Source organism: Oncorhynchus mykiss, chromosome 20 (genome assembly GCF_057628025.1).
Source record: "Oncorhynchus mykiss isolate SJ-2025 chromosome 20, ASM5762802v1, whole genome shotgun sequence".
In the NCBI taxonomy this organism is placed as follows: domain Eukaryota; kingdom Metazoa; phylum Chordata; class Actinopteri; order Salmoniformes; family Salmonidae; genus Oncorhynchus; species Oncorhynchus mykiss.
The window spans coordinates 36,303,620-36,330,582 of NC_143041.1; the positions used below are offsets into that span (position 1 = coordinate 36,303,620).

Below are 26,963 nucleotides of genomic sequence, written 5' to 3' on the forward strand. Positions count from 1 at the left end.
CAAATACTTTTGGGAACAGGCAGAAAATGTTAACGCCGATCCACGGAGTTAAAAAGGACAATGTCAGAGTTGAATTCAGTAAGAGAAAAGCTGTGAAATGGGACAGTTGAAATAAAAGTGAAGGGAGGTCCAGAAAAGTCATGTTTGGGAAAGACTTGGTCAAGTGTTAAAGAGGATGATAGCAGTGCCGGTTGTGATGAGTATGAGGGGCTGTACAAATTCCACAGTCACAAGACGGGGACTTCAAATAGGCCTATAGCACGTCAAGGGAACTGTAGCCTACTGTTCAGATGGGTTACATGGGAAATGAAATCTGGACACTGACTGTCGGTCTATAACGTCTCACAAAGCAGTAAAATGATACACCAAATGTTGGCAAAATTTTTACTCAGGAACAGGAGTGGAGAAATATGATTTATTTATTTCAGCATCTTGAGAAAATGCAAATAAAAAGTTAGAGACCGTCTGTAGAGGTGCTGTCTTTATCAGCATCATAAAAGCTGATAGTATTTCAACCACAAAATATGCACCCAAGCTGCACTGAAATCTTATCAGAAACATGTTTGGTCGTTTTCACAGCTTTCTATTTCCTTACAACCAGTCAAACTGTCATTTGGACATTTTGCACAGAAAATCATTCCTGTTTTTTTTTGGTCATTGCATTTTCTTCCCGGTTCCTAAATGTCTTTGCTCAGCAAAAGAGGCAGAGATGACAGAGAACTTTACCGATGTGAACCAAGTTGAATAATTATTTCTGTCGATTTATGACATTCTGGTGAGCAAGGGTTAATTTAGTCTTCTAGGGCAACATAATGACAGAAGAGAAGCTGCATGTATCTAATTATAGACCAGTTGACTAACAAATAGGCAACGAAATGTTGGAAATTATAAGCAGAAATAAATCTAAATCAGGCAAAAACAATCCTGTACCCCCTGTAAAAAAAAAATTTCCACTATTTTCTATATTAGCGAGACAGGGCCAGGTGAGGGCCTCAGATTTACACTCATTGTCGGGCGGTTGTTGATGGGTTATTGGTAATTCCGGGCGAGTGCGGGTGAACAAAAAGCTGACACACACACACACACACACACACACACACACACACACAACATAGATAACATCCCCCCTCTCCTCACCTAATTTCCTCCCCTCACTTTCTCCGACATTATCCCTGGTATGGCTTGGGTTCTTGCACCAAGCAACATTTTTTAAATAAAGGTAAATCAATGTAAATAAATCTGTTTTATAAGATGTGTTGCTTACCCCCCCAAAAGTATTGAAGAGTTCAACGTAGAGGGATGTGTGTGTGCACCATATCTCTCTATATTAACTGGACATGTGGCTCAGACATTGTGAACAGCTTCTCCAGCCCTGCTTGAACTTTCCATCTTTTCCTTTCTCTCTGCAAAGATCACCTGGAAATCATCAGAGCCGAGGCACTTCTCGGAAACTACAACTTGAAATGCCCTCTCAGACTCACTTTCCCACACACTTACTGGAAACCTAACCTAAACAAAACAAACCTCCTCTCCTTCATTATGTGCATCATCAAAGAATCTGGTGTAAAAGTCATAAATTGACCCCATGAATATCCCTAAAGGGCAAGATGATAAAATGTCTGTTTGTTTTAGTGAGTGAAGAAACAGCCTCAGTCCAAGGCTGTGTCCAAAATGACACCATATCCCTTATATAGTACACTACTCTTGATCAGCTCTGGTCAAAAGTAGTGCACTATATACGGAATAGAGTGCCATTTGGGGGACAGACCAAGTCTCTTATCCCATCTTGATGGGTTGTGTGGTGGTGGGGGAAGATGAAAAGAATGACACATTTGTTTCCATTCCAGCATTCAGCATAGTAATGCAGCTATAGGCTCTCAGCACCCTATTCAGGTGTTACCTCTACTCTGTCTCCACCTGACTCTACTCTGTCTCCACCTGACTCTACTGTCTCTCTCTGACTCTACTCTGTCTCTCTCTGACTCTACTCTGTCTCCATCTGACTCTACTCTGTCTCCATCTGACTCTACTCGGTCTCCATCTGACTCTACTCGGTCTCCATCTGACTCTACTGTCTCCACCTGACTCTACTCTGTCTCCACCTGACTCTACTCTGCCTCCACCTGACTCTACTCTGCCTCCACCTGACTCTACTCTGCCTCCACTTGACTCTACTCTGCCTCCACCTGACTCTACTCTGTCTCCACCTGACTCTACTCTGTCTCCACCTGACTCTACTCTGTCTCTCTCTGACTCTACTCTGTCTCCACCTGACTCTACTCTCTCTCTCTGACTCTACTCTGTCTCTCTCTGACTCTACTATGTCTCTCTCTGACTCTACTCTGTCTCCATCTGACTCTACTCTGTCTCCATCTGACTCTACTCTGTCTCCATCTGACTCTACTCTGTCTCTCTCTGACTCTACTCTGTCTCTCTCTGACTCTACTCTGTCTCTCTCTGACTCTACTCTGACTCTTTTACATTCAGGGGTTACCTCTACTCTGTCTCTCTCTGACTCTACTCTGTCTCTCTCTGACTCTACTCTGTCTCTCTCTGACTCTACTCTGACTCTTTTACATTCAGGGGTTACCTCTACTCTGTCTCTCTGACTCTTTTACATTCAGGGGTTACCTCTACTCTCTCTCTCTGACTCTTTTACATTCAGGGGTTACCTCTACTCTGTCTCTCTGACTCTTTTACATTCAGGGGTTACCTCTACTCTCTCTCTGACTCTTTTACATTCAGGGGTTACCTCTACTCTCTCTCTGACTCATTACATGCAGGGGTTACCTCTACTCTCTCTCTGACTCTTTTACATTCAGGGGTTACCTCTACTCTCTCTCTCTGACTCTTTTACATTCAGGGGTTACCTCTACTCTCTCTCTCTTACTCTTTTACATTCAGGGGTTACCTCTACTCTCTCTCTCTGACTCTTTTACATTCAGGGGTTACCTCTACTCTCTCTCTCTGACTCTTTTACATTCAGGGGTTACCTCTACTCTCTCTCTCTGACTCTTTTACATTCAGGGGTTACCTCTACTATGTCTCTCTCTGACTCTGTCTCTCTCTAACTCTTTAACATTTAGGGGTTACCTCTACTCTGTCTCTCTGTCTCTCTCTGACTCTAACGTTCAGGGGTTACATCTTCTCTCTCTCTCTGACTCTTCTCTGTCTCTCTGCCTCTAACCTTCAGGGGTTACTTCTACTCTCTCTCTCTGATTTTACTCTTGCCTCTCTCTGACTCTACTCTGTCTCTCCCTGACTCTTTAACATTTAGGGTTACCTCTACGCTGTCTCCATCTGACTCTACTCTCTCTCTCTCTCTCTCTGACTCTTTAACATTCAGGGGTTATCTCTCTTCTGTATCCCTCTGACTCTACTTTGTCTCTCTCTGACTCTACTCTGTCTCTCTCTCTCTTTCTGACTCTTGAACATTCAGGGGTTACCTCTGCTCTCTCTCTCTCTCTCTCTCTCTCTCCCTGACTCTCTCACATTCAGGGATTTTCTCTGCTGGCTGTCTCTCTGACTCTTTAGCATTCAGGGGTTACCTCTACTCTCTCTCTCTCTGACTCTTTAACTTTCAGGGGTTATCTCTCCCTTCTCTCCCTGACTCTCTCGCATTCAGGGGTTATCTACTGTCTCTCTCGGTTTCTCACATTCAGGGATTATCTCTACTGTCTCTCGGATTCTCTCACATTCAGGGGTTATCTACTGTGTCTCTCGGATTCTCTCACATTCAGGGGTTATCTCTACTGTCTCTCGGATTCTCTCACATTCAGGGGTTATCTACTGTCTCTCTCGGACTCTCTCACATTCAGGCGTTATCTACTGTCTCTCTCGGACTCTCTCACATTCAGGGGTTATCTACTGTCACTCTCGGACTCTCTCATATTCAGGGGTTATCTACTGTGTCTCTCGGACTCTCTCACATTCAGGGGTTATCTCTACTGACTCTTTCGGACTCTCACATTCAAGGATTTTCTCTGCTGTCTCTCTATGACTCTTTAACATCTTGGGGTCACCTCTACTCTCTCTCTCTCTCTCTGATTCTTTAACATTCAGGGGTTATCTCTGCTCTGTCTCTCTCTGACTCTCTCACATTCAGGGATTATCTCTACTGTCTTTCTCTGACTCTCTCACATTCAGGGATTATCTCTACTGTCTATCTCTGACTCTCACATTCAGGGATTATCTCTACTGTCTTTCTCTGACTCTCACATTCAGGGATTATCTCTACTGTCTTTCTCTGACTCTCACATTCAGGGATTATCTCTACTGTCTTTCTCTGACTCTCACATTCAGGGATTATCTCTACTGTCTCTCTCTGACACTCTCACATTCAGGGATTATCTCTACTGTCTTTCTCTGACTCTCACATTCAGGGATTATCTCTACTGTCTTTCTCTGACTCTCTCACATTCAGGGATTATCTCTACTGTCTTTCTCTGACCTTCTCACATTCAGGGGTTATCTCTGCTCTGTCTCTCTCTGACTCTCTCACATTCAGGGGTTATCTCTGCTCTCTCTCTCTGACTCTCTCACATTCACACATTCAGGGATTATCTCTGCTGTCTTTCTCTGACTCTCTCACATTCAGGGATTATCTCTGCTCTGTCTCTCTCTGACTCTCTCACATTCAGGGGTTATCTCTGCTCTGTCTCTCTCTGACTCTCTCACATTCAGGGATTATCTCTACTGTCTTTCTCTGACACTCTCACATTCAGGGATTATCTATACTGTCTATCTCTGACTCTCTCAATTCAGGTGTTATGTCTACTCTGCCTCTCTGACTTTCTCACATTCAGGGGTGGTAAATTACCCAGCGATAATTCTGTGCAGTTTTATGTATATGAATTATGAATAATGTATTTTAGAACTGTTTTTTCAGAAGGACACACCATAGCAAAACATTTAGTGTTTCACACTGTTTAAAACGTGTTCTTTATTCTTAACTTGACATAGAATTATTTGATATGAACCACATTTAATTTAACATTAAAGATGAAATCCGCAGTAGGGGGAAACAGAAGCACTGGCTGCCCCATCACCACTGTTTTTGTTGCCGAGCAGGGGAAGTGTCATGCAGCATGTTAAAAAATAAAGAAGTGCAGTCTATATTGTGCTCTTCTATCGTGCGTACAATGTTGTTCTTCAACAGATGTGTCACCATTAAGGATTCCAGTCTTAATATCTTATTTATTTGTTTATCCTCTAGGGCTCTATGTTCAGTAGCCAGACTCCAGACTCCTACAACCTCTTCCTGACCAGCGCAGTGACCGACGGAGTTAAACTGTGGGACCTGAGGACACTCAGGTTGGTTGGTCAAACTCTACTGGTTCTAACTCCGGCACTCTGTTCATAACCACTGTTACCCTATCCTCCTCTACTGAGTCTCACTGTGGCAGCATTCACTCTCTACCACTCTCATCCTCAACTGACTCTAAACCACAACTGAGTCTCACTCTGGCAGCATTCACTCTCTACCACTCTCATCCTCAACTGACTCATCCTCAACTGACTCTAAACCACAACTGAGTCTCACTCTGGCAGCATTCACTCTCTACCACTCTCATCCTCAACTGACTCTAAGCCACAACTGAGTCTCACTCTGGCAGCATTCACTCTCTACCACTCTCATCCTCAACTGACTCTAAACCACAACTGAGTCTCACTCTGGCAGCATTCACTCTCTACCACTCTCACCCTCAACTGACTCTAAACCACAACTGAGTCTCACTCTGGCAGCATTCACTCTCTACCACTCTCATCCTCAACTGACTCTAAACCACAACTGAGTCTCACTCTGGCAGCATTCACTCTCTACCACGCTCATCCTCAACTGACTCTAAACCACAACTGAGTCTCACTCTGGCAGCATTCACTCTCTACCACTCTCACCCTCGACTGACTCTAAACCACAACTGAGTCTCACTCTGGCAGCATTCACTCTCTACCACTCTCATCCTCAACTGACTCTAAACCACAACTGACTCTAAACCACAACTGACTCTAAACCACAACTGACTCTAAACCACAACTGACTCTAAACCACAACTGAGTCTCACTCTGGCACTCCGCACCATGATTGCCCTATTTCTCATGCAGTTGGAATCACTAATCCTTTTCACTCACACACACTTGATTTTTCACATTTTTGAGACTTTGATTACTGATTAACTGCACATTGACAGACCAAGAACTTCAAACCAACTGCCATCCGGAACCATTCAAAATCTGCGGGCTATATAAAATAAGTACTTTTAAATATTTGATAGCTAAAGCAGGAATTGACTCCACATGTGGTTTAAAAGCATTTTATTTCTTTCCATTTCCTCTTGCTACAGGGAACCTGAAACATGTCCTCCACTGAGAGCTGGTTAGACTTTTCACACTTTCAGAGAAAGAGAGAGAGAGAGAGATATTTGGCAGCTTTTTTCCTCCCTGCTCTTGCAAAAAAAACAAAACAAAAAAAACATTTTCCTATCTCATGCAGTTTCAGTGTGGTGGAAGAAGCTTTGGGGGATAGTTGCAAAGGCACAAGTTGCTTATTGCTTGCTTTTGGCTAAATTGATAACAGCGTGGCACTTTCAATGCCAAGATTGTGGGTTCAATTCCTGCACGCATCACATACAAAAAAAAATGACAATATGTACTGTAAGTCTATTTGGAGAAAAGGGCTGTATAGTTGTTAAACACAGGTCTGAACTAAGTGCTGTGTAGTTGTTAAACACAGATCTGAACTAAGGGCTGTATAGTTGTTAAACACAGGTCTGAACTAAGTGCTGTGTAGTTGTTAAACCCAGATCTGAACTAAGTGCTGTATAGTTGTTAAACACAGGTCTGAACTAAGTGCTGTGTAGTTGTTAAACACAGGTCTGAACTAAGTGCTGTATAGTTGTTAAACACAGGTCTGAACTAAGGGCTGTATAGTTGTTAAACACAGGTCTGAGATAAGTGCTGTGTAGTTGTTAAACACAGGTCTGAACTAAGGGCTGTATAGTTGTTAAACACAGGTCTGAACTAAGTGCTGTATAGTTGTTAAACACAGGTCTGAACTAAGTGCTGTATAGTTGTTAAACACAGGTCTGAACTAAGGGCTGTATAGTTGTTAAACACAGATCTGAACTAAGGGCTGTGTAGTTGTTAAACACAGGTCTGAACTAAGTACTGTATAGTTGTTAAACACAGATCTGAACTAAGGGCTGTGTAGTTGTTAAACACAGATCTGAACTAAGTGCTGTATAGTTGTTAAACACAGGTCTGAACTAAGTGCTGTGTAGTTGTTAAACACAGATCTGAACTAAGGGCTGTATAGTTGTTAAACACAGGTCTGAACTAAGTGCTGTGTAGTTGTTAAACCCAGATCTGAACTAAGTGCTGTATAGTTGTTAAACACAGGTCTGAACTAAGTGCTGTGTAGTTGTTAAACACAGGTCTGAACTAAGTGCTGTATAGTTGTTAAACACAGGTCTGAACTAAGGGCTGTATAGTTGTTAAACACAGGTCTGAGATAAGTGCTGTGTAGTTGTTAAACACAGGTCTGAGATAAGTGCTGTGTAGTTGTTAAACACAGGTCTGAGATAAGTGCTGTATAGTTGTTAAACACAGATCTGAACTAAGGGCTGTGTAGTTGTTAAACACAGGTCTGAACTAAGTACTGTATAGTTGTTAAACACAGATCTGAACTAAGTACTGTATAGTTGTTAAACACAGATCTGAACTAAGTGCTGTATAGTTGTTAAACACAGGTCTGAACTAAGTACTGTATAGTTGTTAAACACAGGTCTGAACTAAGTACTGTATAGTTGTTAAACACAGGTCTGAGATAAGTACTGTATAGTTGTTAAACACAGATCTGAACTAAGTGCTGTATAGTTGTTAAACACAGATCTGAACTAAGTACTGTATAGTTGTTAAACACAGGTCTGAACTAAGTGCTGTGTAGTTGTTAAACACAGATCTGAACTAAGTACTGTATAGTTGTTAAACACAGGTCTGAACTAAGTGCTGTGTAGTTGTTAAACACAGATCTGAACTAAGGGCTGTATAGTTGTTAAACACAGGTCTGAACTAAGTGCTGTATAGTTGTTAAACACAGATCTGAACTAAGTGCTGTATAGTTGTTAAACACAGATCTGAACTAAGTACTGTATAGTTGTTAAACACAGGTCTGAACTAAGTGCTGTATAGTTGTTAAACACAGGTCTGAGATAAGTACTGTATAGTTGTTAAACACAGGTCTGAGATAAGTACTGTATAGTTGTTAAACACAGATCTGAACTAAGGGCTGTATAGTTGTTAAACACAGATCTGAACTAAGTACTGTATAGTTGTTAAACACAGATCTGAACTAAGTACTGTATAGTTGTTAAACACAGGTCTGAGATAAGTACTGTATAGTTGTTAAACACAGATCTGAACTAAGTGCTGTGTAGTTGTTAAACACAGGTCTGAACTACGTGCTGTATAGTTGTTAAACACAGGTCTGAGATAAGTACTGTATAGTTGTTAAACACAGATCTGAACTAAGTACTGTGTAGTTGTTAAACACAGGTCTGAGATAAGTACTGTATAGTTGTTAAACACAGATCTGAACTAAGTGCTGTGTAGTTGTTAAACACAGGTCTGAACTACGTGCTGTATAGTTGTTAAACACAGATCTGAACTACGTGCTGTATAGTTGTTAAACACAGATCTGAACTAAGTACTGTGTAGTTGTTAAACACAGGTCTGAACTAAGTACTGTATAGTTGTTAAACACAGGTCTGAACTAAGTGCTGTATAGTTGTTAAACACAGGTCTGAACTAAGTACTGTATAGTTGTTAAACACAGATCTGAACTAAGTGCTGTATAGTTGTTAAACACAGATCTGAACTAAGTACTGTATAGTTGTTAAACACAGGTCTGAACTAAGTGCTGTGTAGTTGTTAAACACAGGTCTGAACTACGTGCTGTATAGTTGTTAAACACAGGTCTGAACTACGTGCTGTGTAGTTGTTAAACACAGGTCTGAACTACGTGCTGTGTAGTTGTTAAACACAGGTCTGAACTACGTGCTGTATAGTTGTTAAACACAGGTCTGAACTACGTGCTGTGTAGTTGCTAAACTAAATTCTGAACTAAGTGCTGTGTAGTTGTTAAACCCAGGTCTGAGCAACCGTAAAATCTGAGCTCTTCTCCACTTACCAGCACTCCATTGTCTTTGCCCCATGATGTAACCAAGCTGGTCCGGGTTTGTTTTAGCTGTCTTGCCAACTCCTATGGTCACTGTCAACAAGACAGCACAAACAGATCTGGGACCGGTCTATATTTGAACTACAGGACATCTGAAAACAATCAATATCCCAAATAGTTTGGCTTATGCATTGTTAAGGATGAGTCTTAAAGTATTAGCACTAATTCAATGTAAATCATGACAAAGCTTTTGGCTGAGTGCCAGCTGGCCTCGATGTTAATAATGTATTTTACCCTCGCATATTCAAAGTATTGCTCGATTTCATTAAATATTCTATGACACGAGAATTTTAACAAAAATATCAGACAGAAATGTTTAGCTGCCCCTTTAAGGTTACCTTGGTAACAGGGCCACTCGAGTCATCAAGTGTGCCTGTGAGGATATCACTAGCAGAGGCCAACGGTGTTTCTTTTTGCTGCAGTGGGAGCAAACTCAAACAATGAAAAGCAACCTAGTTTGTGAACAAAACAATGTAAATAGCTAAGAAACACAAGGACAAAGTCTCACTTTAGTAGACTTTCGATTAAATTAGACCAACTTTTATGCCTGTGCCCATTGCTTATAAAAACAAATATAGCAGGACTCATAGCCCCCCAGACAGGCAGTGTTGCTGAGGTGGGATAGCTATAACATTAGGATTCATATTTCTTTGTTCGTTACCAGATAAGAAACAAAATGGCAGAAATACTTTGAAAACAGCTACTGGAGTATTTATTTTGCTATAAATCACAACTCGTGCTTGTTCCCATACTTGACTATCTTTATTAAATGCTCACACCTTAGAGCCCTGAGTGTTACCACGCGCCAACGTGGCTGGTGAACTAGACATTCTTTCCCGCCAATGCCAAAATCGATCCGCATTTGGCAGGTGGCGGGTGTTAATTTTAGGCCCTGTTAACGATTACAAGCATACTCATAACATGATGCAGGCACCGCTATGCTTGAAAATATGGAGAGTGGTACTCAGTAATGTGTTGCATTGGATTTCACCCAGACAAAACACTTTGTATTCAGGACCAAAAAAATGTATTGCCTTGCCACATTTTTTGCAGTATTACTTTAGTTCCTTGTAGCAAACAGGTGATGCATGTTTGGGAATATATTTATTCTGTACAGGGTTCCTTTTCACTCTGTCCACCATCTCTGCAGCATTCCACCAATACGGCCTTTATGGTAAAGTGTCCAGACGGAAGCCAGTGGAGTAACTACAATGTTGTTTTCTCCTATCACAGCCATTAAACTCTGTAACTGTTTTAAAGTCACCATTGGCCTCATTGTGATATCCCTGAGCTGTTTCCTTCCTCTCTGGCAACTGAGTTAGGAAAGACACCTGTGTCTTTGTAGGGACTAGGTGAATTGATACACCATCCAAAGTGTAGTTAATAACTACTCCATGCTCAAAGGGATATTCAATATCTGCTTAATTTTTTTTTTTTTACCCATCTACCAATAGGTGCCATTCTTTGCAAGGCATTAGAAAACCTCCCTGGTCTTTGTGGTTGAATCTGTGTTTGAATTTCACTGCTAGACAGAGGGACCTTACAGATAATTTTAAGCGTGGAGTAGAGAGATGAAGTACTCATTAAAAAATCACGTTAAAAACTATTGCACACCGAGTGGGTCCTTGCAACTTATAATGTGACTTGTTAAGCACATTTTTACTCCTGAACTTATTTAGGCGTGGCATAACAAAGGGGTTGAATTTATTTACTCGACATTTCAGCTTTTCATTTTTAATTAATTTGTAAAAATGTCAAAAAACGTATGTAGGCCAATGACAAAAAAATCTATATTTGATTAGAACAATTTGGAAAAAGTTACAGGGTGTGAATACTGGAGGCACTGTAAATGCTTTTTTTGTGCATTTGAGTATTTTCATTCGGATAGTATTCAGACCCCTTGACTTTTTCCACATTTCGATACGTTACAGCCTTATTCAAAAATTTATTAAATACAAAATGTTCCTCATCAATCTACACACAATACCCATAATGACAAAGCGAAAACAGGTTTTTAGAAATGTTTGCAAATGTATTAAAAATCAAAAATAGAAATACATTATTTACATAAATATACAGACCCTTTGCTATGAGACTCAAAATTGAGGTCAGGTGCATCCTGTTTCCATTGATCATCATAGAGATGTTTCTACATGGTGATTAGAGTCCACCTGTGGTAAATACAATTGATTGGACATGATTTGGAAAGGCACACAGCTGTCTATATAAGGTCCCACAGTTGACAGTGAATGTCAGAGCAAAAATCAGGCCATGAGGTTGAAGGAATTGTCTGTAGAGCTCCAAGACACGATTGAATCGAGGGTACCAAAAAATAAACACAGTGGCCTCCATCATTCTTAAATGGAAGATGTTTGGAACCACCAAGACTCTTCCTAGAGCTAGCCTCCATCATTCTTAAATGGAAGATGTTAGGAACCACCAAGACTCTTCCTAGAGCTGGCCTCCATCATTCTTAATTGGAAGATGTTTGGAACCACCAAGACTCTTCCTAGAGCTGGCCACCCGGCCAAACTGAGCAGTCGGGGGAGAAGGGCCTTGGTCAGGGAGGTGACCAAGAACCTGATGGTCACTCTGGCAGAGCTTCAAAGTTCCTCTGTGGAGATTGGAGAACCTTCCAGAAGGACAACCATCTCTGCAGCACTCCACCAATCAGGCCTTTATGGTAGAGTGGCCAGACGGAAGCCATTCTTCAGTAAAAGGCACATGAGAGCCCACTTGGAGTTTGCCAAAAGGCACCTTAAGACTCTCAGAACATGAAAAACAAGATTCTCTGGTCTGATGAAACCAAGATTGAACTCTTCGGCCTGAATGCCAAACGTCACATTTGGAGGAAACCTGGCACCATACCTATGGTGAAGCATGATGGTGTTCGCATCATGGGAATTTTTTTCAGCTGTAGTTACTGGGAGACTAGTCAGGGTCGAGGGAAAGATGAACAGAGCAAAGTACAGAGAGATTATTGATGAAAACCTGCTTCAGAGTGCTCAGGACCTCAGACTGGGGCGAAGGTACACCTTCCAACAGGACAACGACCCTAAGCACACAGCCAAGACAACGCAGGAGTGACTTCGGGATAAGTCTCTCAATGTCCTTGAGTGGCCCAGCCAGAGCCCGGACTTGTACCTGATCGAGCATCTCTGGAGAGACCTAAAAATAGCTGTGCAGCGACACTCCCCATCCAACCTGACAGAGCTTGAGAGGATCTGCAGAGAAGAATGGGAGAAACTCCCCAAATACAGGTGTGCCAAGCTTTTAGCGTGATACCCAAGAAGACTCGAGGCTGCAATCGCTGTCAAATGTACTTCAGCAAAGTACTGAGTAAAGGGTCTGTTTAATTACGTAAATGTGATATTTCATTTTTTTAATTTTTGGGGTAAAAAATGTTACGTCTGTTTTTGCTTTGTCATTATGGGGTATTGTGTGTAGATTGATGAGGGGGAAAAAAACAGTTTAATCAATTTTAGAATAAGACTGTAACGTAACAGAATGTGGAAAAAGTCAAGGGGTCTGAGTACTTTCTGAATGCACTGTCTGAGTATTTGAATGGTAATTTGTAATAAGCAAATAGTTGATCAAATTGTATTTGAAAGTAAAATATTTATTTAAAATACTATTTTGGAATAACTGAGTTCAGTACGTGGTAAATTTGCGTCAGAGTTTTTGAGTATTTTGAAATACTTTCCAAGTGTATTTCCAAATACATTCCAATATTCAACTACTTGTTTTTTCAAATAAAGGTTATCTGAATAGTTGTTTTGAAATGTATTGAAAAGTAATTCTACCCAGTACTGCCAGAGCAGGATAGGCCTCCCTTATGATTCTGGTTCATCTCAAGGTTTCTTCCTTCTAGGGACTTGTTCCTTGCCACTTTGCCCCTGCTTGCTCTTTGGGATCTTGGCCGGGTTACTATAAAGCACTTTGTGATTGATAAATTGCTTCTCTCAATGAGGATTCCATTCTCTCTTATGAAAGGACTTTCATTCTTCAACACTAAATCCTTCTCAGCAGGATCTGAATGTTTACAACCACATTTTTAGAACAGCCCATGTTTGGGATATAGGTCCCGTTTCTGTCTATTCAAATACACATACATTATAATTAAATGAATTAAATCTCTAAAATTTCAAATGTAAACATTCCAAAGAAGTTGTGGCCTGTCGTGATCTAGCTGTTTAAGCCGCTACCTCTGGAGCGCATGTACGATGTACCTCTGCTAGCATGGGTTCAAATTTGACCCATTGCTTTTTCAGCACTCTCTCCTACCTTTCTCATCTGTCGCTCTCTATTCAATAAACATACAAAATATTTTTAAAATGTATAATTCCAAAGTTGATTAGTGTGGTATCTCCTTGACAAATGAATTTGAACTACATTTTGTACATTTTGTTTTCCACCCTGTCCACCCTGTTTATAGATATCCACAACCTGCATGTATGCAGGTTATTGAGAGGTAGGTCTAGGCTAGAGTCATTGGCTCTGAGTAAGCCTATCCTATGTGGCTATCAATGCCAATTGATTTCGAACTCCACTTTGCTTTGGAATTTGAACACATTCTGTGTCTCATTCTTTTGCGTCTGAGCTGAGTGAGACTGTTTCCATTGCATGTGTTCTATCCAGCCCTGGGTTCAAACACTATTTGAAATATGTTTTAAATACCCTTACCATTTAGTGCTGTCTGCCTGGAGTGCCAGGTTGGTGGGGTTTGCACTTTTGGGACTATTCTATTGGTTCCATTGCACCAGGTAAGCTCAATCCAGTTCTGGTCCTATCCAAGGCCCAGACAGTGTCTGTCAAAGCCTGATTCCGTTTAGATAAATATTTGTGCCCCGTTTCCAGGTCATGTTCTGGTCAGGGTCTTGTTCTACGGCCTGACATATAATGGTCTAATCCTGTCTCTCTCTGTATGTGTGTGTGTGATTGTCTCTTAGAGGAAGCCAAATGGTGGATGTGATATTGAAATATGTGTGAGGGCTTCATTCATCTCCCTTGTCATTCCCTTCGGTCTTAATCCTTGACGATATTATTGTTCATTGCTCAATTTAAGAATCTGCCTGCGCAACACTGCGTCTCAGCAAATCCAAACATAGTTTACATTTACTTGGTAGAAGTGGTTGGACAAGTTAAGGATAACTTTACCTTTTTCTTTTGTGGTGTGGCCTTGATGCTATATTATAGAGGCTGCACACCCTTGCATCCTACTCATCATGGTCATTGTTCCGCGACAAAGACAAATCTTTGTCTCCCTCCTCCACTCCATTTCACTTGTCATCTTCTTCTTCTTCTTCTTCCTGAAGATACGTATCAGGTTTGGGTTTGTTCTTCAAAAGTCTGGTTCCTGTCAAGATGTCTTCCTGTACTCACAACCTATCACCTGACAAACGGTTTATTGAAACAGGTCAGGATATTTGATTTACCTCTGCCCCTAAGCCTAGGGTTAAAGGTCAATGTAGAAGCATCCAAGGAATGTCTCATATTGATGATGTCAGACTATTTAATCATGCAGGTGCACACATGTGACAGGCAGCTGGTCATAACATTGGCCTGTGTCAGTTCATTAGTTATTAGTGTATATTTCCCTGAGCACTCTAATATTGTATTTATAACCAAACTGAGTTATTTTCCATTGTCTCAGGGTCTGTGTCCCAAATAACACCATATTCCAGATAGTGCACTACTTTTGACAAGGGCCCATATGGATCTGGCCAAAAGTAGTGCAGTATATAGAAGATAGGAAGCCATTTGGGACATATTCATTGCCTTGCTATGACCATGTGTTGACATCATGTACCTGAAAGGATTTGGTACCAAAACCCAAAGAGCTCGGAAAAGCTTACATTTTTTCCTCAAGCTTCATTAAAAAATAAAGTGACATCATCTCAGTGAAAAGAAAGAGAAAAGTGAAAATGAAACATTTTGGCCATCAGTCATATACCTTTTCAGACAGATGGAAGTATATTTGCTTGCGTTGTGTCCCAAATGGTGCAAAATTGCCAATAGTGCATTACTTCTGACCAGGTCCTTATTGCCCCCTTCGGCCCTGGTCAACAGTAGTGTACTGCCCTTTCAGAAAAATCACCTAATTTCACAACTCACATGAGTTGGAACACTTCACATGGGATCATATGTAGTTTCAAGTAATCAAGTGTTGCTTTACATGTCACCTGTTACCACATTAACTTCACATAAAATGGCGTGATTATATGAAAATGTGTTTTGTGTTCACATATGAAATTCATGTTGTTTTTCCATAAGGGTGAATAGGGGAAAGGGTGCCATTTGGGACGAAGCCTTGGTCTATTTGCTAAGGATTTGTTCTATATAGACATTGGCCTCATTACAAGTGACCTGTAATGTCCCAATCTCATCCAACTCTTTAAACTGCTCCCTAATGGGTCACAAACCAGAAGTGACTATTGTGGCTCAGGAGAGGAGGGTGTGTGTGTGTGTGTCACTGGCGTAGCGTTATTTGAGATTAACATTTACATTTACGGGTATTTCACAAGGGGAAAATATATACACTACTGTTCAAAAGTTTGAGGTTACTTAGAAATGTCCTTGTTTTTGAAAGAAAAGCACATGTTGTTCATTAAAATAACATCAACATTGATTAGAAATACAGTGTAGACATTGTTAATGTTGTAAATGAGTATTGTAGCTGGAAACGGCTGTTTTTTAATGGAATATCTACATAGGCGTACAGAGGTCCATTATCAGCAACCATCACTACTGTGTTCAAATGGCACGTTGTGTTAGCTAATCCAAGTTTATAATTTTAAATGGCTAATTGATCATTAGAAAACCCTTTTGCAATTATTTTAGCACAGCTGAAAACTGTTAATTAAAGAAGAAATACAACTGGCCTTCTTTAGACTAGTTGAGGATCTGGAGCATCAGCATTTGTGGGTTCGATTACAGGCTCAAAATGGCCAGAAACAAGGGACTTTCTTCTGAAACTCGTCAGTCTATTCTTCTTCTGAGAAGTTAAGGCTATTCTGTGCTAGAAATTGTCAAGAAACTGAAGATCTCGATCAACGCTGTGTACTAATGAAAACCAGTCAGTACACATCAGCGCTACATATCTCCTTCGCACAGAGTTGATCAGGCTGTTGATTGTGGCCTGTGGAATGCTGTCCTACTCCTCTTCAATGTCTGTGTGAAGTTGCTGGATAATGGCGGGAACTGGAAAACGCTGTCATACAGGTCAATCCAGAGCATCCCAAACATGCTCAATAGGTGACATGACTGGTGAGTATTCAGGCCATGGAAGAACTGGATTTAGATTAGATTTTCCAGCATCCAGGAATTGTGTACAGATCCTTGTGAAATGGGTCCGTGCATTATCATGCTGAAACATGAAGTAATGGTGGCTGATGAATGGCACGATAATGGGCATTAAATTGCCATAGATAAAATGCAATTGTGTTTGTTGTCCGTAGCTTATGTCTGCCTATACTATAACCCCACCGCCACCATGGGGGACTCTGTTCACAACGTTGACATCAGCAAACCAATCACCCACACGGCGCCATGCACATGGTCTGCAGTTGTGAGGCCGGTTGGACAAATTCTCTAAAACCACGTTGGAGGTGGCTTATGGTAAAGAAATTAACATTACATTACCTGGCAACAGCTCTGGTGGACATTCCTACATTCAGCATTCCAATTGCATGCTCCCTCAAAACTTGAGATATCAGTGGCATTGTGTTGTGTGACAAAACTACACATTTTAAAGTGTCCTTTTATTGTCCCCAGCACAAGGTGTAACTGTGTAATGATCATGCTGTTTAATCAGTTTCTTGATATGCCACATCTGTCCGGTGGATGGAGAAATGCTCACTTAACAGGGATGCAAAACAATTATACGCACAATTTTTGAGAAATAATATTTTTGTGTGTATGGAATGTTTCTGTGAACTTTTATTTCAGCTCATGAAACATGGGACCAACACTTTACATGTTGCGCTTATATTTGTTTTCAGTGTATTTTCTTGCAATAGCCCTCTTTGACTTTAAAGAATATTTCTCTCAAAACTGTGAGTTCTAAAAGATGTGTCTGGAGATTACGTGAACTCAGATTGGTCTAAAATCCTAAATGAATCGGGAATGAGCAGGGACAGCTATTCCAGAAGGACCCTTCATGTCCTCATTACATGTAGTGTAACAAGACCACTCATGGTCCATAAAGTTCTCTACTTTTGATAGATTTAAACAAACAATTGGAATCACCATGGTCACAAACAAACTATCAACTCCATCTGCCTGAAAGAAGAGGAATTTTGTTTCAAATATGTTACATTTAATTAAGTTAGAGTGTCATAAAGCAACAGAGGAAAAGCTAAATTGCTACTCTGCATACCACTTGAAGGAAGACGAAAAATGTCAAACATCAACTCAATTCCGTCAGAGCTGAAAGAGCCGATTTGAATGGTTGTTTTTATTTGGGATTTTCAAATGAATCAAATTTTATAAATGTTTGAATTGAACTTGTATTTTGTATTGCAAAATTATGTCTGTTTTGAGTATCTGTTGTCAGCTCCATCAGTGGCTTGTCAGCTCCGTTGCTGATTGCTACATTTTTTGTCAATATTCAGAAAAATATATTTTAATCGCTGCAACATATGCTTAAACAATTTACATATTTGCTGTTGAAGACCTAAGGGATACTGTTTGCTTTATAACCCAGAAGAGTCTTAAGCCCTGGCAGGGTTCTACTAAGATATATGGAATTGTTTTAAGAAGGTTATACCAGGGATAATTTTGCTACTTTGATTTGGAATTTGAAGATACCTTGAAGTATAAAATAAATATATATCAAAAATATTTGCTGAAAATGATTAGCCCATACAGCATATTAAATAACAGATTCACTACATAGAACAACAGACAGAACATAGAACAACAGACAGTACCCCAAGAATTGAAAAGGAAGTTTGTTCTGAAGTGTCAATCCTGTCTGAGAGATATAAGAAAGATCAGGAAACATTTGTAAAAAAAATGTTCTACATATATTTAACACCTTATTTTTGGCATTAAATAGTCTCCATATATACCGCCATACATTTGTTCAACTGGTACCAGGGGACCTTCAGACAAGTCTTCTGAAGCCTGTTGGCGTCCCAGAGCCAAAACGTCATGTTCGCAAGAGTCTCACCTTTCCACAGAGGGGTCATATTAGTGTGCATCCCAAACTGTTTGGATGCTACAGGTGATTTTGTGAGAAGACCGATTTCCGGGATGCCTCATGGTCTGACAAACTCTAGCTCTGTCACGACATAGGCAGATGCGGTGGATTGTGATGCATCCAATGCAACGACAAAAAAACAGATTTTTATGGGGATTTTTGTATTATGCTAAATAACTTTCCACGTGGGTGCGAACATCGACCTCGGGCCTTGCGAGGGGACTGACTCAATGAAGTCAACAAATACATTTACGTTTTAGTCATTTAGCAGACGCTTTTACCACAAGCGATTTACAGGCACAATTAGTGTTAAGTGCCTTGCTCAAGAGTTCATTGACAGATTTTTCACCTAGCCGGCTCTGGGATTGGAAACAGTGACCTTTCGGTTACTGGCCCAACGCAATTAACTGCTACGGTCTATGGAAAATGACTGGTCGTCCATTCTAAACAAGATGGTTGCTATACATGATGGATAACGTTCTTGTCACTTGCTAGCTAGCTAGCCAACTTCAGCAAACTCCGTCACCCATTAGCCAGCATCCCACTGTTATTCTTCTAATATACTATGAACAGGAGTCATAGGAGAGCTAGGCTCCACTGGTAGGAGTCCAGCTAGAGACTTGGTTTCTTGGACACAGATTAAGTCTAGTCTGGACTCAAACACCTAGTTCAATGGAGATTCTCCATTGAGCATAGTTTTATTCCAGGACTAGGCTTAATCTGTGTCCAGGAAATCAGCTCCTATTCTTACACAGCTGTTATTCATTTAGTTGGTTTTGCTCTTCTCTAAATATGTTATATTGTTTTTCCCAAAAATGAAATGTTTGCAAACATCTTCCTACCGCTCCCAGGGTTGATGACACAGGGTCCAGAATGCACTGCAGGGCGGCCAGGCACACACGCACCCACCAGGCAGTCTGTTACACCAGGCAATCTGTTGTTTGGTTCTGGTCCACTGATTGAAATATGAGGGATTTTTTTAAATATAGTTGTTTATCTTAGTTGTCGTAATCTTTAATTCTAACGAGAACCAGGCAGGCCCAACCTGGATTGTGAAGAGAAAATGAACAAAAGGCACAATATTAACATTGCTGGGTTCAAATACTATTTGAAATCATTTCAAATACTTCAGCTGGGCTTGATTGAGCTTGTGTGTTTCAATGGAACCAGTATATATTTTTTTCCAAAAGTGCCAACCCTGCCCACGGTTGTACTGTACTCCAGGAAGGTTGAAGCTGAATGCTGAACTTATTTTAAGAGATTCCAAATAGTATTTGAGCCCAGGACTGAAAGTGAGCTTTGCTGAATCCAAGTATCCTAAGTACTAAGTTCTTAGTAATGTTGCCTGGCAGGCGAAGTAGGAACAAAAACGAATAAAAAGAAGGCAGGCCGTAAAGAAGCAGGCGGTCGGTTTGGGAAGGATAAACACATGCATGGACAAACATACGCACATGCGCAAACACACAAACCCACACAGACAGACAGACATACGAACACACACACCCAAGGTGTTTGGTTCTCACACACAGGATGAGAGCATTTGAATTAGTGTTCCTTTTTATTGTGACCTTTACGTTAATAAATGCCTTTGTGTCCCAAATGGCACTTCTGACCAGAGTAGTGCCCTAGATAGTGAATAGGGTGCCATTTGGGACTCTAATTAAGCTTTTCAGTGTAGGTTAAGCACCAAGGGTAATATTCCCTGCGTGTTGTTTAAATTGAACTGTTGTGTAGATCTACCAGGAAATACACACACACTCTTTCTCCCACTGGCACCACAGCTACCACTGAAACTTCCACGTTTCTGTACTATGGCTTCTCCTGTTTGAATAGTTGCCTCAGTTGGGAGAAACTGGCTTAATAAGCCATGTAAACCACTGACCAGCGTTTATTATTACTCAGCAATCTGTTATCCCTACACACGTCATAGTGTGTGCAGTTGTGGCCTCCAGCACATTTCCAAACAATGAGACAACAGCCCAGAAGCAGCAAAAACGCCATTCCTCATCAATATGTGCTGGGTAACCAGTGATTCTGTGCCTGTAGTCAAAAGCCTCTCCGAGTAGCAGTGCTGATCTAGGATCAGGTGGGTTCGCGTTATTATGCATTTTGATTTAAATGCTAAACTGATCCTAGATCAGCACTCCTATTCTGCGATGCTTTGGGAATACAGGCCCTGAACATCACATCAGCATGCTTCCTGTTTCTGAGATGAAAGTGAATATCTAGCGGTCTGTTTCTGCTTAGTTCATAAATATCTTCAACTCCAAATATGCTGGAAACCCCCACTGTTAAATCCATACTGTAATCTAGCATTATACACTGGAACTTTTAAAAAAGAAGGATGAGTAGAAAATAAAACTCATTTTGGCCCAACTGCTTCCTTGTTAAAGGTGGCTGCATTACTTGACCGTCTCTTACAGAGATGACATCATGCAGTCTTGTTTCAAGAAAGGGAAGAAATAATCAAATAAAGCAAAAAAGTAACTTTTTACATATTTTATCTTTACAGTGGTCTGCAAATTCAATTATAGTGGCTACAAAAACCTCTTATGGGAAAATGACTATGATATTATTCACCTAGCCTTTGAGGAGACACTGATTGAAGTGGAATCTAGCATTAGCCATTTAGTAGCCAGATGATTTCTATGATTAGCTTGTTGATTATATTGACGAGTGACTCAGAGGACCAAGGTGGATTTAGTAACGTCGTCGGCTCGGGTCCAAGGGGAACAGACCTTCCTATCCCTGTCTGGGTTAGTCATCAGCAGCATGCCGCATTGTCCTCACTCACTCACTCACTCACACACTCACACACTCACACACTCACACTCACACACTCACACACACACACACACACACCCACACACACACACACACACATACATACACATACATACATACATACATACACACACGATGCATTGTCATTACTCAGACAACGCTGGGACGGTGTGTTGGACCAAACTCAGTTTCCTCCCCTTCCTCCTCCTCTACCTCTTCCTCTCTGTGCTGTCATTGCTCAGTCAAAATATTATCCCCACACACTCTTCCTTCTCCTTTCCCTCCTCCTCCTTCCCTTCTCCTTTCCCTCCTCCTCCTCCTCCTTCCTTCTCCTTTCCCCCTCCTCCTCCCTTCTCCTTTCCCCTACTCCTCCTCCTCCTTCCTTCCTTCTCCTTTCCCCTTCCTCCTCCTCTTCCCTTCTCCTTTCCCCCTCCTCCTCCTCCCTTCTCCTTTCCCCCTCCTCCTCCTTCCTTCTACTTTCCCCCCTCCTCCTCCCCTCTTCTCCTTTCCTTCCTTCTCCTTTCCTTCCTCCTTCTCTCTCCTCCTCCTTCCTTCTCCTTTCCATCCTCCTCTTACTGCTCAGTCACAGTGAGACAAAAAAGCATTAGGTCGTCTGTCTGTTATCAATCAAATGTATTTATAAAGCACTTTTTACATCAGCAGATGTCACAAAGTGCTTATTCAGAAACCCAGACTAAAACCCCAAACAGCAAGCAATGCAGATGTAGAAGCACTGTGGCTAGGAAAAACTCCCTAGAAAGGCAGGAACCTAGGAAGAAACCAGGCTCTGAGGGGTGGCCAGTCCTCTTCTGGCTGTGCGCGGTAGAGATTATAAGAGTACTTGGCCATTAAGACCAGATTGTTCTTCATGTTCATAGATGACCAGCAGGGTCAAATAATTAACACAGTGGTTATAGAGGGTGCAACAGGTCAGCACCTCATGAGTAAATGTCAGTTGGCTTTTCATTGCCGTGCATTCAGAGGTCGAGAGAGAGACTTAAATCAGCAGGTCTGGGATAAGGTAGCCCATCCAGTAAACAGGTCAGGGTTCCATAGCCGCAGGATGAACAGTTGAAACTAGAGCAGCAGCATGACAAGGTAGCACGTCTGGTGAACAGGTCAGGGTTCCATAGCTGCAGGCAGGACAGCAGAAACTGGATCAGCAGCACGACCAGGTGGACTGGGGATCGGGACAGCCAAAGTTCATCAGGCCAGGTAGTCCTGAGGCAGGGTCCTATCTCTCAGGTCCTCCGAGAAGGGGAGAGAGAGAAAGCAAGAGAGAGATTGGAGAATTAGAGGGAACATACTTAAGATCACACAGGACACCAGATAAGACAGTAGAATTACACCAGATAGGACAGACTGACCTGAGCCCCCAGGCACATAGACTATTGCAGCATAGATACTGGAGACTGCGCCAGGAGGGGTCGGGGGACGCTGTGGCCCTGCCCGACAATACCCCCGGACAGGGCCAACCAGGAAGGATATAACCCTACCCACTTTGCCAAAGCACAGCCCCACACCACCAGATGAATATCAACAGACCACCAACTTACTACCCTGAGACGGGGGGGGGGGGGGGATCACGTCATTGACTCAACCCACTCAAGTCGAGTATTGCGAAAAAAAGCCTGGCAAGAGAGATGGGAGAACACTAGCAAGCCTGTGACTCAGCCCCCAGAGGCAAAAAGGCAAGGGTGGTTCGTCACTCCAGTACCTTGCCATTCACCTTCACACCCCTGGGCCAGACTACACTCCATCATAGGACCTACATAAGAGATGAGTCTTCAGTAAAGACCTAAAGGTTGAGACCAAGTCTGCGTCTCTCACATGGATCGGCTGACCATTCCATAAAAATGAAGCTCTATAGAGCTGTTTGCTTAGAAATTCTAGGAACAATAAGGAGGCCTGTGTCTTGTGTCTGTAGAGTACGTGTAGGTATGTTCCAGTGGAGGCTGGTGGGAGGAGCTATAGGAGGACAGGCTCATTGTAATGGCTGGAATGGAATCAATACAATGCTACCAAACACATGGAAACAACATGTTTGACTCCGTTCCATTGATTCCATTCCAGCCATTAGAATGACCCCGTCCTCTTATAGCTCCTCCCACCAGACTCGTCTGGTACCAGTCTCTTACGGCAGGGCCAAATCGGAGATAGAGGTACGAGTAAGTCCATGTAATGCTTTGTAGGTTAGCAGTAAAACCTTGAAATCAGCCCTATCCCTAACAGGAAGCCAGTGTAGAGATGCGATGCACTGGAGTAATAAGATAACGTTTTGGGATTCTAGTCAAGATTCTAGCAGCCATATTTAGCACTAACTGAAGTTTATTTAGTGCATTATCCGGGCTGCCGGAGAGTAGAGCATTGCAGTAATCTAATCTAGAAGTGATAAAGCATGGATTTGTTTCTTTTCATAATATTTAGACTAAAGGTTTCTTATTTTTGCAATGTTACAAAGATAGAAAAAAACTGCTTTTGAAATGTTTTTGACATTTTTGTCAAAAGAGAAATCAGGGTCCAGACTAATGCTGAGATCCTTCACAGTTTTATTTGAGACGACTGTACAACCATTGAGATAAATTGTTAGATCAAACAGAAGATCTCTTTGTTTCTTGGGACCTAGAACTAGCATCTGTTGTGTCCGAGTTTAAAAGTAAAACATTTGCAGCCATCTACTTCCGTGTGTCTGAAACACACGTTTTCCAGGGTAGGAAATTTTGGGGCTTCACCATGTTTCATCATCAGTGTGATTGTAGATAGCGGTTAAGAGCATTGGGCCAGGAACCGAAATGTCGTTGGTTTGAATCTCCGAGCCGGCAATGTGGAAAAATCTACCATTCTGCCACTTGTTTGGCTGGAATTGAAAGCTGGGTGGTTCATGACCTTTGACTTTGTAATGCCATCTTATTTTGTTTTGGCAACGAAGTTTCACTACGGCAGTAGAGCTTGCTAGTGTCTGTCAGACTGTCTGTCTGGCTCACTGTCTGTCTGTCTACCTGTCTCTCTATCTGTTTGTCTGTATGTATGTTAACATTCCTGTTAACATTGACATTCACCTATCAGTGGTTTACACAATGTAAAATAAGGTGTTCACCCACACCACCATCCACATCTGTTCTGGGCCCCTATGAGGACACCAGTCATTAGGTTTTACCTGGTCTGATGAGATTATGATGTGAAAGTCCAGGACACACACACACACAACAGCCAACATTGTTCATTAGCAGAGAGCATGGCTCAGTTTGTTAGCCTGTCCTGCAGTAGAATTAATCCAGGGCTGCGGTCCAAACACTTAAAAGACACACCCTATCCCTCAGCCCTCAAATTAAGTGGACACTTCTGATGACGCATCATGACGTCTGACGAGTATACACTTGCATGGCGAGGGAGGAAGGAATGATTTTTAAATGGACCTAGAAATTCATCACTCGTTCATCCCGCGATTATTGTGTTTTCAGCCACCGGTAGCTTGTGGGTGCTTTATATGCGTTACAGTCAATTATGAGTGTATGTCTACTTATATTAAGTATCTAAATTATTAATATGCGCCTACTTTATGATAGCTAGCAAATGATTTAGCTAACTAACGTTAGCCTGCCTAGCTGGAACTTCTGAAGAAGGAAACGCTTTTATTTCTACAATTTCCAAAAGATAACCAAACAAACATATTTACTTTTTACGAGACGTGTTTGTGGTTCCGTCATGTGCAATAGTAGCAATTTATTTGCATTCGTTTTTACTTACACTTGTATGTTGACTTCTCCATTGATGTTGTTTTTAAGTTTTCACTGACTTTTCTTAGCGGATGTACAATCGTCACAAATTGAATTATGCAGAGTTTCAGGCCCCCGGAGTGAACATAATTGTACACTCACAAAGCCGATTAAAAACGAGGGCTGAGGGGCTTACGTTGCAAACTTCTCTTGCTTGGCTAATCATTTGGCCTGCCTGCCAAGATGGTGACAGGGATTCCCCCAAGGGCATAAGGCGAGGGTAAGTGGACGAGGGTGTGTCTTTTAAGTGTTTGGACGGCAGACCAGGTGAATCCAGGTGAAAGCTATGATCCCTTATTGATGTCACCTGTTAAATCCACTTCAATCATTGAAAATTAAGGGGAGGAGGCAGGTTAAAGAATGATTTTTAAGCCTTGAGACAACTGAGACATGGATTGTGTATGTGTGCCATTCAGAGGGAAAATATTGAAGTGCCATTGAACGGGGTATGGTAGTGAGTGTTTCAAGAACTGCACCGCTGCTGTGTTTTTCACGCTCAACAATTTACCATGTATATCAAGAATGGTTCACCACCCAATGGACATCCAGCCAACTTGGCACAGCTGTGGGAAGCATTGGAGTCAACATGGGCCAGCATCCATGTGGAACGCTTTCCACACCTTGTAGAGTCCATGCCCCGATGAATAAAGGCTGTTCTGAGGACAAAAGGGGGGTGCGGTGCAACATAATATAATGTTTTGTATACTCAGTGTATATGTATATGAAGGTGTGTAAGGCAGTAGTTACAGATATCACATTTACATAAGTATTCAGACCCTTTACTCAGTACTTTGTTGAAGCAATGATTACAGCCTCGAGTCTTCTTGGGTATGACGCTACAAGCTTGGCACACCTGTATTTGGGTAGTTTCTCCCATTCTTCTTGGGTATGACGCTACAAGCTTGGCACACCTGTATTTAGGTAGTTTCTCCCATTCTTCTCTGGATAGCCTCTCAAACTCTGTCAGGTTGGATGGGGCGCTTCGCTGCACAGGTCTCTCCAGAGATGTTCGATCGGGTTCAAGTCGGGGCTCTGGATGGATCATTCAAGGACATTGAGACTTGTCCCAAAGCCATTCCTGTGTTGTCTTGGTTGTGTGCTTAGGGTTGTTGTCCTGTTGGAAGGTGAACCCTCACCCCAGTCTAAGGTCCTGAGCAGGTTTTCTTTACTCCATTTATCTTTCCCTCGATCCTGACTAGTCTCCTAGTCCCTGCCTTTGAAAAACATACCCAGGTTTCCTCCAGACGTGACGCTTGGCATTCAGGCCAAAGGATTCAATCTTGTTTCTCATGGTTTGAGATGCCTTTAGGTGCCTTCTGGCAAACTCCAGGCTGTCATGTGCCTTTTACTGAGGAGTGGTTTCCTTCAGGCCATTCTACCATACAGGCCTGATTGGTGGAGTGCTGCAGAGATTGTTGTCCTTCTGTAAGGTTCTCCCATTGCCACAGAGGAACTCTGGAGGTCTGTCTGATTGACCATCAGGTTCTTGGTCACCTCCCTGACCAAGGCCCTTCTCCCCTGATTACTCAGTTTGGCCGGCCAGCTCTAGGATGAGTCTTGGTGGTTCCAGACTTCTTCCATTTAAGAATGATGGAGGCCACTGTGTTCTTCAATGCTGCAGAATGTTTTGTGCTTTGACACAATCCTGTCTCAGAGCTCTACAGACAATTCCTTCGACCTCATGGCTTGATTTTTGCTCTGACATTCACTGTCAACTGTGGGACCTTTTAGACAGGTGTGTGCCTTTCCAAATCATGTCCAATCAATTACATTTAGCACAGGTGGACTCCAATCTAGTTGTAGAAACATCTCAAGGATGATCAATGGAAACAGCATGCACCTGAGCTCAATTTCGAGTAGCAAAGGGTTTTAATACTTATGTAAATAAGGTTTTTCAGGTTTTTTTGCAAACATTTCTTAAAACTTGTTTTTGCTTTGTCATTATGGGTTATTGTGTCTAGATTGA

General features: G+C 41.8%; 1 protein-coding gene and 1 long non-coding RNA gene across 2 annotated transcripts in view; one reads left to right on the forward strand and one right to left on the reverse strand.

Annotated features, from left to right (window-relative positions):
* Window positions 1–26,963, reverse strand: part of LOC149974582 (uncharacterized) — a 133,965-nt gene that overhangs the window by 63,783 nt on the left and 43,219 nt on the right. The gene's annotated exons all lie outside the window — the stretch shown is intronic.
* The window catches only part of wdr27 (WD repeat domain 27), a 152,791-nt gene that overhangs the window by 53,152 nt on the left and 72,676 nt on the right, over window positions 1–26,963 (forward strand). Inside the window, exon 21 of the mRNA XM_090212994.1 lies at window positions 5,216–5,313. Coding sequence (XP_090069120.1) covers window positions 5,216–5,313 — 98 coding nt within the window. The remainder of the gene's footprint in view (window positions 1–5,215; window positions 5,314–26,963) is intronic.